Here is a 13,842-nt window from a genome sequence, read left to right on the forward strand (position 1 = left end):
AATTAACAGCAAAGAATAGATCTGCTCCAGACAAAGTTCCAAAATACACATTGGTGTCACAGACGTCAATGTCACCACTGGAGGTGAGGCTGTTCACCTCAATTTACAAAATAATAGACAGACAAAATCAATACACAGGAGTCACTGTGACAGACTTTACCAATACAGACGCTTCAGTATGTGATCAAGAAATAGAATCAGCAGGTTATATGCTCAGTGAATAGGTGCCACAGTCACAGACACCTTCTCAGGGCAGATCCTCAGCACTCCAGGGTCAGTGCCATCAGAGTTGAGACAGGGAGAGAAGTAAGGGAACAGTCTCTCTGTGAACCTGTGTTCGAACGTATAGATGAGTGACATGTCACTGGAGTCATAGAAAGAGAGCTCTCCTTTCTCATAGTCCAGCTTGACCATGATCCTCTTGGGCTTCCTCTTCAGAACCAACGGGGTACCCAGGGGGGCTGTTCCAGCGCTGTACTGCTCCCCGTTCCACATCCCCATCGCCCAGATCCTGACCTCTGGCCTGACCATCACATTGCCTTTCCGGGCTACACCCTCTTTGGCCACGCCCAGAGTCCAGGCATTCTTAGGCTCCACCTCCACCTCCCAGCTGTGAATGCCCGAGCAGAAATCCACAGAGCTTAGCACGCTCACTGAGCTGTCGAATCGCTCAGCGTTATCAGGCACAGGCTGGGACACCCGTGTGTCGCTCACCTCCAGGAGGCTGACAAAGCTCAATGTTGACAAGAAACACTTTATTAAGAAATGTCATGAATAAACAATAAAGCATGAATAAACCATGAATAAATCATGAATAAATCATGCCATTCATGAACATAAAAGTATTTAATTGTTGTATTTATACACATTTATAAGCATGAACATTCATAAGCATTTAGAACAAGTCTTACAGAATATTAACTCAAATGCTGAGTAATCATCACCTTTTTTGTTTATCTTGCCATTTGACACACACCAAGAAAATATGACTTATGATATTATATAGGACAAGAATTGTTCCATTCACATATACATCCATATATAGAATATACATCCATATATAAAATATACATCAATATATAAAATATACATCAATATATAAAATATACATCCATTGTGTTAATAATAGATAGTGAGACATATGGATGTTTTAGCAATGTCTCCTCGAGAAAATACATCTTGTAAATCTACAAAACTTTATCACCAACATCATGAACCAATGAGACTTTAGCAGGGCATATCTTTAGTGGCTCAGCATTGCGGCCGCTGTCACTCACACAGGGACAGAGGTAGGGCAACAATGGCTCTTTAAACTTGTCCCTGAATGTATAGATGAGTGACATGTCAGTGGGGTCATAGAAAGTCACCTCTCCCGCATCATAGTCCAGACACACTCTGACCCTCCTGGGCCTCCTCTTCAGAGTGAGACGGGTCCAGGGCATGGTGCAGGCGCTGTACTGGCCGCCGTCCCTCAGGGACAGGGCCCAGAACCCGTGGGCAGGGTTCACACCCAGGACCCCTTTCCTACTCACACTCTCTCTCAGGACCCCCAGGTCCCATCTGGTCTTACCCGCCACCTCCACCTCCCAACAGTGACTGCCGGAACTGAAGCGGTCGGCCCCCAGCACGCAAACACACGTGTCACAGCGCTCTGGGTTGTTGGGGACGTGAGGCTTCTCTCCACTGACGCACACACTGGTCAGGTCGTCTGAGAGAGATAGCCAGGGGGCCGCGGTGTTGGGGTCCAGAGTCACTGGGGCTGGGGTGAAACACAAACAGGTATGACTACAATGCTATATAACAATTGACATTTTAAAGTGTGGTACTCCGAGCATCTAGTGATCTGATAACCATTCATTTGCTCTGGTCTAGTACTCACTGTATTGCACATTCTCCTGCATCTTCTCCCAGATCTTGAACCTTAGGTTACCCAGGTGTTGGGCCATATCGATCAATGCCCCTGATACAGGCTCTGGATCCTGCAATGTACAGTTGGCCCTGAAGCAAAAAAAAAAAAAATACAGATGGAGTGGCTGTTGTAGTAAAGGACTGTAACCTCGAAGCAGGCCGAATGTGTTTGAAAAAGTAGAACCTTACCTTGCTTTGTTGTTCTTGTAAGCCTGGGGAAAGGACATAGTTGTGTGAGATAAAATGACCAAATTAGAAAATCAAATGTCTTGTATTTTAGGATGTGTATGTTTAAAGTAAGTGTCTCTGTACCTGGAGAAATGGCAGGTCGTTTGCCTCTATATCCTGTTCTATCTCTCTGATGTTGCTGGTCAAGGAGGTCATCTTCTTGGCCAGGTGTTCAATCTTCTCTGCCATTATAACTGTCTTCATGTCCACCTCCTCAGAGAGGGCAGACAGCCGGACAACTTCCTCCAGGCGCAGGAGTTGATGCAGCGCCACAAACTCATCTCTTATATTCCTTTCTGCTTGCTTGGCCTGGCTCTGGGGGTCAATAGGTCAAAGGGTCAGTGGGTGACCTCTCATACTTTCTGATACAATATGGAAGTGGTTCATAGTGCAGAACTGTTGAAAAAGGCTAGGAAACCAAAATGTTGACAAAAAAGTCAACGTTATTTCTCTGTATAATTGTTTTTTCCATAGTACTTACCTTGATGTGTTCTGCTGTTTTCATGCAATCCTCCTTCAACTTTTGGAATGTCTCCAACTTCCTCCTCAGAGGGATGATAGATACTTTCACTTCCTCCTGGCCACATACCGGAGGAAAATCTCAATTTCATTTCCTTGACTCCTTGTGTCCTCTCTCCTCACTTCCTTCTCGAAACCCACTGGATGAGAAAGTCAGAGGTCCCTCCCCTCTGACCTTCTCCTCCAATGGGTTTTGAGAAGGAGGTGATGAGAGAGGACGAGATAAGTCAAGGGGTTTAGGCCACATACAGTTTCAGGTATTGAGGCGCCTGTGTGCTATTAAACACAACAGACAGAATTAATGACAATATATCATATTTTTTCTACCTACGGCGAAACCGTTTTGATTGACTCTCAGAAACTGCAAAGCCAACATTCATGCAAAACGCATGAGCTCATCTGATGCACAGATAAGAACACGAAAAAGAATAACACATTGCCAAATAACAAGACTAAGCAAACAGAACTATAGTTTCAGTGTAGTGAACAATCCCAATAAGGTGGAATTTTACATCAAATTTAAGTCATTTAGCAAACACTATTATCCAGGGTGACTGACAGTAGTGAGTGCATGCATTTCAGTGCTTATCCTCCATGGAAATCAAACTCACAACCCTGGCGTTGTAAGCACCTGCTCTACGAACTGTGCCACACGGGCTCATCTGTTTATCATAAATGACTTCCAGTACGTACTTACGGTAATTGGAGAACTACAGTAAAACAGTAAACAGACTAATTACTGTAACACAACCAGACCCGCCTAGTGAAGTGACATACAGTTTCTGGCCCTGAAATGACATACAATACTAGCCATACCTTGAGTTCCTGAGCAGCCTCATCCACAGGGCAGAGCTGATGAGTCCTGTGTCTCCTGGAGGTCTGACACACCACACACAGAGCCTCCTGGTCCTCCACACAGAACAACAACAACCTCTTCCCATGGAGAATGCACCTTTCATCCCCATCCGGTACCAACCCACTCCTCCCTCCTGACTCCCTCCTTCCCTGGCTCTCCTTCTCCCCCTCTCTCGTCTCAACCTGCTTGGTGGTATTGTGGCTCCTCTCCCTCGCAAAGGTCTCCACGATGTTCCTCAGAGCCAGGTTACTGGGTGGAGCGTCGGTTAGGGAATGTTTGCGGCAGACGGGGCACTTTTTGATGACCCGAGTGTTCCAGTAGTTGTCCAGGCAGCTCCTGCAGAAGCTGTGGCTGCAGCCCAGCACCACAGGGTCAGTGAAAACATCGCAGCACACAGGGCAGGACATGTCGTCCTCCAGGGTCCAGGTGGCAGCCATGATGGAGAGATGTGTGCTTGTTCTGAGCTGGTGTACCTACCGTAGGGTGGCTGGGCTAGGGACTGATGACGCTGTCTGGAATGCTGGCAAACTGGTCCAGTGTTTCGGTGTTGATTTGCTCCACTTAAAGGGTGGGGCATTGAATGGAAATACACGAAATATGTACTTTTATTGAACATGACATCAATAATTATGGAATTCAATCATGACACTTGTTCTCAGTAAATTAATTAACAGCATAGAATAGATCTGCTCCAGACAAAGTTCCAAAATACACATTGGTGTCACAGACGTCAATGTCACCACTGGAGGTGAGGCTGTTCACCTCAATTTACAAAATAATAGACAGACAAAATCAATACACAGGAGTCACTGTGACAGACTTTACCAATACAGACGCTTCAGTATGTGATCAAGAAATAGAATCAGCAGGTTATATGCTCAGTGAATAGGTGCCACAGTCACAGACACCTTCTCAGGGCAGATCCTCAGCACTCCAGGGTCAGTGCCATCAGAGGTGAGACAGGGAGAGAAGTAAGGGAACAGTCTCTCTGTGAACCTGTGTTCGAACGTATAGATGAGTGACATGTCACTGGAGTCATAGAAAGAGAGCTCTCCTTTCTCATAGTCCAGCTTGACCATGATCCTCTTGGGCTTCCTCTTCAGAACCAACGGGGGGCTGTTCCAGCGTTATACTGCTCCCCGTTCCACATCCCCATCGCCCATCGCCCAGATCCTGACCTCTGGCCTGACCATCACATTGCCTTTCCGGGCTACACCCTCTTTGGCCACGCCCAGAGTCCAGGCATTCTTAGGCTCCACCTCCACCTCCCAGCTGTGAATGCCCGAGCAGAAATCCACAGAGCTTAGCACGCTCACTGAGCTGTCGAATCGCTCAGCGTTATCAGGCACAGGCTGGGACACCCGTCTGTCACTCACCTGCAGGAGAACCCCAGAGATCAGTAGATCAGCGTGGGCTGAATTTACATCCAGGGTCACAGGGGCTGGGACAGAAAGAGTGGGAAGGTTAGACGGCCACCGGGTTAGATACATGGATGTTGGAACACTGTGTTGCTTGCTGTATGAACAGAACATGAGTCAGCAGTTTGTCACTGGGTCAGAAATCAGAACATTGGTCAACGGTTCATGGTTTGGCAATCAGAACATGCGTCAGCAGTTTGTGTTTCAGCAACCTTAACATGACTGAGCATTTTGTCAATGAGTCCGTCACAGTCATGGAAAAAGTAACCAATTGTCATACTAAAAGTAATTAAACCTTAACAGAAAATGACTCTATTAAAAGTGAGTCATCCTGTAAAATACTACTTCAGTAAAAGTATAGAATTATTTGGTTTGAAATATAATTAAGTATCAAAAGTAAATGTATTTGATAAAATATTCTTAAGTACCAAAAGTCCAAGTAAAAGTGTAAATCATTTAAAATTCCTTCTATTAAGCCAAGCAGACGGCACTATTTTCTTGTTTTAATATACGGATACCCAGGGGCACACTCCAACACTCAGACATAATTTACAAACAAAGCATTTGTGTTTAGTGAGTCCGGCCAGAGGCAGTAGGGATGACCCGGATGTACTCTTAATAACTGTGTGAATTGGACCATTTTCCTGTCCTGCTAAGCATTCAACATTTAAAAGTAATTTTGGGCCGTCAGTACAGATACCAACACATCTTCACCACCAAAGTCCATTTGATGTCACAAAGCTGTCCAATACTTTAAAAATATCCTCTCATGTTATCCTGGTTTGCAGAAGAGGATGTCTTCCTTAATTAACCCCCCCATAAACGTAACGGACATATACCAGGAGCTGTGCCAGGTCTGTTGACTCATTCAGCTGTAATGCATAGAACTCACTGTCTTGTATGCGAAGCAGTAATTGTTTCAAAAACATCTCCTGCCATGTCACTGATGCGTCGTGAAACAGTGTTGTTTGATGAAGACATTGTCTGTATAGTTTTTTGGTATTTTCCCCCCAGCATTGTCCCAGCCATAGCCACGGCAGCAGGAAGAATTAAGTCCTCCACAATAGTATGGGGCTTGCCTGTCCTAGCCACTCGGTAGCTCACCATATAAGACTCTTCTAGACCCTTCTTATTGGTATCTGTTGCTTTTATACATGTCTTACTATTTGAAAGTTGTCTTAATTCTCGCTCAAAAAACTCTTGTGGCTTATTTTTCAAATTGCCATGTTTTGTTTCTAAATGTCTGCGGAAGACTGAATGTTTCCTCGAGTTGTGAGATAGTACTTTTGCACATACAACACACTGTGGCTGAGGGAAGGCACTACTCCCAATATAAAAGAAACCCCAACTTAATGTATTTCTCATCATATTTGCGCCTCTTCGATGGTCCAACATCCCTGTCTGTTGTTTGGTGCTTTCCCGGGTAAGGGGGCAGTAGCTCTTCGGCTGCATCAGATTCACAACTGTCAGTGTCCAAGCTACATGGGCTAACAACAAATGTAGAATTACTGATGCTGGCATTGGAAGTGCTTGTGGAAGCAGAACAACTTGTGTCGTCGACAGGTGCAGGTGTAGTACTGCTGGTAGTAGCAGTACTACACCAGTAGAGCTGGTATGTTTCTCTATGAACGCGGGCCTCACTTTTTTTTTACCATTTATCCATTTTCGAGCAAACGAAATGAGCAGCAGCTACGTTTGGCTACATACAGACTTTTAGTGTAATTCCCACGAGAGAGTAACGGTTAATGTGATTGGATGTTAATTATTTGACTAGGCTACCTGTATTTCACATTGTGTTGTTATTTCGCTGAACACTAGATGGTTGAATTTTATTTTTGGCAGTGAAACGAGGCTACTCAGGCGAGAGAAAAACACTTTTTTTTAAATAGCTTTAAAAAGCAGGCAAAGGTTTTCATTTGGACAATGTTGTCTTAGTAAGAGAACCCCCTCCACTGCCCCTTGTACCCCACTACTGCTGGTCAGGTGTATGTATTTGAATAATAGTTATGATGTGCAATGAATATTTTTTTAAGGTTGAAATGTGAAATTAATGTATGGTTGATTTTTAAGGATAAGGAAAAGTGCAGTGAATAGTGCAACTTTTTGCCTTGCCTTTTAATCATTATATACAGTTGTCGGAAGTCGGAAGTTTAAATACACTTAGGTTGGAGTCATTAAAACTAATTTTTCAATCACTCCACAAATTTCTTGTTAACTAACTATAGTAATGTCAAGTCGGTTAGGACATCTATTTTGTGCATGACACAAGTAAGTGCATGAAACAAGTACAGACAGATTATTTCACTTATAATTCACTGTATCACAATTTCAGTGGGTCAGAAGATTACATACACTAAGTTGACTGTGCCTTTATACAGATTGGAAAATTCAAAAAAATTATGTCATGGCTTTAGAAGCTTCTGACAGACTAATTGACATAATTTGAGTCATCATTTCAATGCCTACCTTCAAACTCAGTGCCTCTTTGCCTGATATCATGGGAAAATCAAAAGAAATTAGCCAAGACCTCAGGAAAAAACATTGTTCATCCTTGGGAGCAATTTCCAAACGCCTGAAGGTACCACGTTCATCTGTACAAACTATAGTACTAAAACAGGCAAGTATAAACACCATGGGACCACGCAGCCGTCATAACGCTCAGGAAGGAAATGCGTTCTGTCTCCTAGAGATGAACGTACTTTGGTGCGAAAAGTGCAAATCAATCCCAGAACAACAGCAAAGGACCTTGTGAAGGTATTGGAGGAAACAGGTATAAAAGTATCTATATCCACAGTAAAACGAGTCCTATATCGACATAACCTGAAAGGCCGCTCAGCAAGGAAGCTGCTCCAAAACCGCCATAAAAAAGCCAGACTACGGTTTGCAACTGCACATGGGGACAAAGATCATACTTTCTGGAGAAATGTTCTCAGGTCTGATGAAACAAAAATATAACTGTTGTCCATAATGACCATCATTATGTTTGGAGGAAAATGGGGAGGCTTGCAAGCCGAAGAACACCATCCCAACCGTGAATCACAGGACTGGCAGCATCATGTTGTGGGGGTGCTTTGCTGCAGGAGGGACTGGTGCACTTCACAAAATAGATGGCATCATGAGGATGGAAAATGATGTGGATATATTGAAGCAACATCTCAAGGTATCAGTCCGGAAGTTAAAGTTTGGCCACAAATGGGTCTTCCAAATGGACAATGACCCCAAGCATACTTCCAAAGTTGTGGCAAAATGGCTTAAGGACAACAAAGTCAAGGTATTGGAGTGGCCATCATCAGCCCTGACCTCAATCCTATAGAACATTTATGTGCAGAAATTAAAAAGCATGTGCGAGCAAAGAGGCCTACAAACCTGACTCAGTTACACCAGCTCTGTCAGGAGGAACGGGCCAAAATTCACCCAACTTATTGTGGGAAGCTTGTGGAAGGCTACCCGAAACGTTTGACCACAGTTAAACAATTTAAAGGCAATGCTACCGAATACTAATTGAGTGTATGTAAACTTCTGACCTACTGGGAATGTGATGAAAGAAATAAAAACTGAAATAAATCACTCTCTACTATTATTCTGACATTTCACATTCTTAAAATAAAGTGGTGATCCTGAATGACCTAAAACAGGGAATTTGTACTTGAATTAAATGTCAGGAATTGTGAAAAACTGAGTTTAAATGTATTTGGCTAAGGTGTATGCCAACTACCAAATTCAACTGTAAGTTATTGTTTTTACCATTGAGGACCGACCACGTTGTAAACAGGCGTTGTAAATAATACTGTTAAGTTTGTCCACATTTTGTTGTACATGTTCCTTAACCAAAATAAATTCAATTCAATAACAAAATGCAGCCACCCAACAATACCACTTAAGTAGTACTTGAAAGTATTTTTAGTTAAGGAATTTTCATCACTGGTCAGTCAGGAATTCCAACATGAGTCAGCTTTTTTGTGAGGAATCAGACTGGCTCAGAAAAGGTACATTTTGTTGTTGCTTCACCCGGGATTCAAGGCTATGAAAGAGTGCTATAGGCTGGAGTCTGGATATTGGACTGTAATGTTTCGAAACGGATCATTGTGCTGCGCCATGGAAGCAAGTCAATGATTAACCTCAAAATGTGGACTGTTGCTTATAAAATCTGTGTACTCACTGTATTCAACCATTTTCTGCATCTTCTCCCAGACCTTGAACCTCAGGTTGCCCAGGTGTTGGGCCACGTCTATCAGTGTCCCTGATAAAGGCTCTGGATCCTGCAGTGTACTGAAATGACATACCGTCCCCCCATTTTGTGTCAATAATGTTGGAGACTGATCAAATATTTGACTTATGACGATCATTGTAATGTTGCATAACCGTCTTTCAAGTCCTTGTATATCGGAAACAAAAACACATGGATCTCAGTAAAAAAAATAACATCATTATTTGAGAAAGCCTCAGTACATTTAACAGTTTTTCCCGTGAACATAGAACATTGTTCAAATATGTGAGATGAACCTGCAAGAATGAGACATCATCTATTTTCATCCTGTGCTGTATGTCTGAGATTCTCTCAGGGAGGGAAGTCATGTCGCCGGTGAGGCGGTTGATCCTCTCAGTCAGTAACCCGGTCTTCTTGCTCTCCTCCTGTTCCAGAGCTTCCAGTCTGGCCTCCTCCTCTGCTCTCAGGAACTGGCGGAGCTTCGCAAACTCACTCTTGATCTGTCCTGCTGTGGTCTGGGCCTGGGTCTGAAACGGTGCAATTAGATAGACATGTAGTATCTGTGTAAATATCTTTGTATTATCGTTGTAATATTGTGTTATTTAGCTAGCGGCATACCTTGATGCATTGTGCTGCACGCTCTCTTGATGCTCTCGCTTGCTTTACGTCCAGCTCCACTTTCTCGGGAAGGTTGTAGAGCAGTGCCGTGAGTTCCCTCTGGGTAGATAATGGAAGAGAGGGGATAGTGGTGGAGAGATAAGGAGGGGTTACAGTAGAAAAAGGATGGAAATTAAACAAGTTTCTCAACTATTCTGTGTTTACAGTATATTGAATATATTGAGTTGCGACGGGAACTTGGTTAGCAAGCGGAAAACACTGCAAGTACATGTGTATTCCTGCCTGCACAGTACCTTACTCCATTGCACTTCCTTCCTTCACTGACAGGTGCTTATGTTTGGCTTGCAGCTCGGTCTCCACACACACAACACAAACAAGTTCCTCACACTCCTTACAGAAAAACCTGAGCTTCTTGTTATGTATGGAACACCGCACAAGACACACTGCTCTCCCCTCATTCCCCTCCTTCTCCTCTCTCTGCAGGTAGGCCTCCACTATGTTCCTCAGTTTCATGTTGGACACGGAGGGATGGAAATCGGCCATGGAAGGCCTTCGCCTGCAGACGGGGCATTCGCGCTGCTTTTGTTGTATCCATGCTGGTGTTTCCAGGCAGCCGCGGCAGAAGCTGTGTTGGCATTTCAGACTCACGGCGTCCGGGAAAAATTCAAAGCAGATGGGACAGCTGAGCTCGTCCTCCAGAGCTGCTGTAGGTCGCTGCTGGAGCATCCTCTTCCTCGGGTAGAGTCAGGTAAAGGCCTTTCTCTTCAGAATACAGTATGAACTAGCGACTGTACATTTGTACATGCATCATTACAACCGTACCCTTTCCCATCGCTTGTTCACCAACCCACTGCACGGAATGTAGGTTTACAGTGCTTGATTACCTATTAACATTCAGGCCGTACCTGTGATCAGAGTTTATCCCAGTTATCCAATTCATGCCAAGGCAGAGGTCGCATAACATAGCAATGAAGTCATTCCTTTGGCACATGTTGCTGTATCTCAAGTAAGTGTTAGTGTCTCAGTCGTTCAACAACATCACCCCGACAGAAATAGCCACACTTGGTGTCATGTACAACAGATCCAAGGCACTGTACAAAGCAGTGTAGATGCCTGGTATCTGTTGTCTTGTAAGAATGTTTGATGGGGGAAAAAAGCTATTACTGTAGGACTAATAACTGGTTGGCACTGATTAACCAATAATAACTGGTTGGCACTAATTTGACACTGGGGTGGTAACAGCCTCAGCCATAATTGCCAGTCTGACACACTGCCAAATCAACTTCAAAAAGCTTCTACTCTGAGAGGTGATCCGCCATAACGCATGGATTCTGATGCATCTTGTAACCCAGCACCATTTGAACTGCAACCCGACAAGCTCTGTCAGGCTCGGAGTAGCCTCACAGGTCAGCAGACCCTCAGCTAGTGACTATTATATAATAGGATTCTGTTGTGACGTGCAGTTGTGAAAGCTGCCAAAAGGGGGCAGTAAAGCACTGCTATGGCAGTTGTATTGTAGTCAGTCACAACGGATGATGTCTGGGGCCCATTCTTAAGAGGCTATTAAGTGAATATTGATTATTTGGCAGATGAAATCCCATGTTACTTTTTTAGGGCACAGCTCTAGGCAGACATGAGAGCATCTAATCAAATAAAGTGTTTTACACAATACTGCTTCTAGTCACATTATTATTTTAAATGGGATACTTAAGATGTTCTGATGCAATCTATCACAGGCTCCATCTTCTTCCTTCTAACTTTCTTCCAAATACTCTTTTTATTTATCTCTCACCCAAATGCTTTCCCCCCCATTCTCTGCCACAGACACCTAATTGTAACAGTCTGAAATACCCATTTATCCATTCCACCCAGGAGACATTTCTCTTTCCCTAAGTGTTCCAGACATAAGGGATTTTGCCAAACTTGATGTAAGTTCATTCCACTACCACTTTCATTTGACACCATTAGAGAGGTCCGTTTATTTCGGATTTGTGTCCATCTTCGTTGTGATGTATGACCTCTCCACATTCTACCTGTATGCCTATTATTAGTTGACCTTTGATTCATTTTGTAATAGTAGTGCTCTATAAGTTTGGGTCATAATTTCTTGTTGAACAGGATTTGGTATTAGTAGTTCTAGTGAGATCATGATAGGATCCTGTTTTGGGACACAGGAGACTAAAGTAGTCTGAAGTATAGAAGGCATTAAGCTGACAATCAATATCTGTGTCTGTCCCCATTCTGATCAGACAAACATATTGTTGAGTCTACACCATTGTCTCATGTCTGCATCACATCCGGCCGTGATTGGGAGTCCCATAGGGCGGCGCACAATTGGCCCAGCGCTGTCCGGGTTTGGCCGGGGTAGGCCGCCATTGTAAATAAGAATTTGTTCTTAACTGACTTGCCTAGTTAAATAAAGGTTTTAAAAAAATCAATAATGTAAAAAAATACTTCAGAAAGTGTGAAGGCCGTCTGCACTGATCTGTCTGATAGTTCATCCTCAAAATGTTACCAAGGTGACATCATCCATTGAACCGCCTTTCATCCTCAAAATGTTACCAAGGTGACATCATCCACTGAACCGCCTTTCATCCTCAAAATGTTACCAAGGGGACGTCGTCCACTGAACCCCCTTTTATCTTCAAAAGAGTCAGAGTTAATCTGTAGCTAATATTTACTTTTTGTTCATGAGCAAGTGTACCTAATTCTATATAAAATAATATACTTTGTGGTGGTAGAATCAGTATCTATGAAGTTTGAAATGTGCACAAAAATGTCTGCTTGCTGCCTGAACCAGGATCAAATCAATCCATATGAAATGAAAGGCAGGGATTCTAACAATGCCAGTTCACTCAATGCTGAATGCTCCTTCTAGCTAGCTAGCTAGCTAGCTAGTGTAGGGAAATTCTAGCTAATGCACAAATTAGCTTTCATTATATCTGTTCTGCCGTGAGTAGTGCGCAGAGTTTTACAGCACAGCCGACTGATACAGCACAGCTGACAGCTTTCCGCAACGTTATCTCGTTGGTCAAATGTTACAAAGTAGCAAGGCACAGTGCCAGCTTTCAGAGTCAGATACATGTGCTTTTTTTAACAGTCCCAAAACTTAGTTGTTGTACAACTTCATCAACAAGCTGGCAAACTAGCTACCGCATGGCCATTCAAACAAGCTTGCACTAGGGGTGCTAGCTGTAGCAAGTTTGCCGTATTAGCCAATGCGTCATAGCTACCGAGAGCAGAGCAATTTTCAGAATCAGAAACTAGTGTTTTGCCGATGAGACATGACTGACTGGGTGTTATCGGTCGGAGTTCTGAGATGTAAACAGAGGTTTCACTCCGTCGCTCGCTCGCTCGTTCTCTCGCTCGTCCTCTCTCTCTCTCTCTCTCTCTCTCGATTTTATTTTTTTAAACAAAATGAATGAAGAATGATGGAGTGGAGCTTTCTTCCGTACAGTGGCCAGGAGACTGACAAATTGCTCATGTGAGAGAGATGGGGAACAGTGAATAGTGCCCCTGGGCACACTGGGCAGTCTCAGTACTTACTCACAAAAGAGGGAGGGCTAATGGAGAGTTTTAGAGAGAGCATGACTGTGGTCTTTCTCATTTGTGCTCTGTTTCTCCTCTGAATCAGTGAAGCATGTTTGCCCCAGACAGAGCCCAGAGCCCAGCATTAAGCGCCATTGGCCTCCTATAACAAGCTAAGACATGCTGTTTGGGGGTTTCTACTGAGCTGCTCATGTCCACCACTAACTTTCCAATCCATAACTGCTTACTTGAGTTCATTTTTCATGTATCGGCACGACCAAAGCAGTTCATTTCAAGGAGATGTATTACTTTGTGTTGATGATTTGAATCCCCTCGGTTTCAAGGTTGAATGTAACTGGTGAATGTTCAGATGTTTACATTGCTGAAGCAATAATAAAAGTTGGTAAACTCAAATATGGTCTTCTGGAAGGCTTTATATTGTTTGGTAGGCGGTGGGAGGGGCTACATAACTGACTGGAAATACAGTACCATTCAAAAATGTGGATATAGACGTATTGCTGTGGAATGCCTTGGTAGCCATGCTGGTTAAGTGTGCCTTG

General features: G+C 43.6%; 2 protein-coding genes and 1 pseudogene across 2 annotated transcripts; all 3 read right to left on the bottom strand.

Moving 5' to 3' along the window:
- Positions 1 to 62: 62 nt before the first annotated feature.
- LOC115136361 (E3 ubiquitin-protein ligase TRIM39-like) lies at positions 63 to 759 on the bottom strand (the record flags this gene model as incomplete). The annotated part of the gene is made up of 1 exon (XM_029671950.2): positions 63 to 759. A coding segment is annotated over one exon (546 nt), but the record flags the coding sequence as incomplete, so codon positions are not given.
- Positions 760 to 1,091: 332 nt separating this feature from the next.
- LOC135573560 (E3 ubiquitin-protein ligase TRIM35-like) lies at positions 1,092 to 4,050 on the bottom strand. The gene is made up of 6 exons (XM_065022824.1): positions 3,472 to 4,050; positions 2,618 to 2,713; positions 2,221 to 2,451; positions 2,098 to 2,120; positions 1,880 to 1,998; positions 1,092 to 1,759 (listed from the first exon to the last, which is right to left on the bottom strand). Exons 1-6 carry the CDS (start codon positions 3,946 to 3,948, stop codon positions 1,188 to 1,190), a joined length of 1,518 nt encoding a protein of 505 aa, XP_064878896.1. The 5' UTR covers positions 3,949 to 4,050; the 3' UTR covers positions 1,092 to 1,187.
- A 140-nt stretch (positions 4,051 to 4,190) lies between these two features.
- On the bottom strand, positions 4,191 to 10,591 carry LOC135573562 (E3 ubiquitin-protein ligase TRIM35-like; annotated as a pseudogene).
- Between the last annotated feature and the right edge of the window lie 3,251 nt (positions 10,592 to 13,842).

This window comes from Oncorhynchus nerka, linkage group LG10, assembly GCF_034236695.1.
Source record: "Oncorhynchus nerka isolate Pitt River linkage group LG10, Oner_Uvic_2.0, whole genome shotgun sequence".
Classification (NCBI taxonomy): domain Eukaryota; kingdom Metazoa; phylum Chordata; class Actinopteri; order Salmoniformes; family Salmonidae; genus Oncorhynchus; species Oncorhynchus nerka.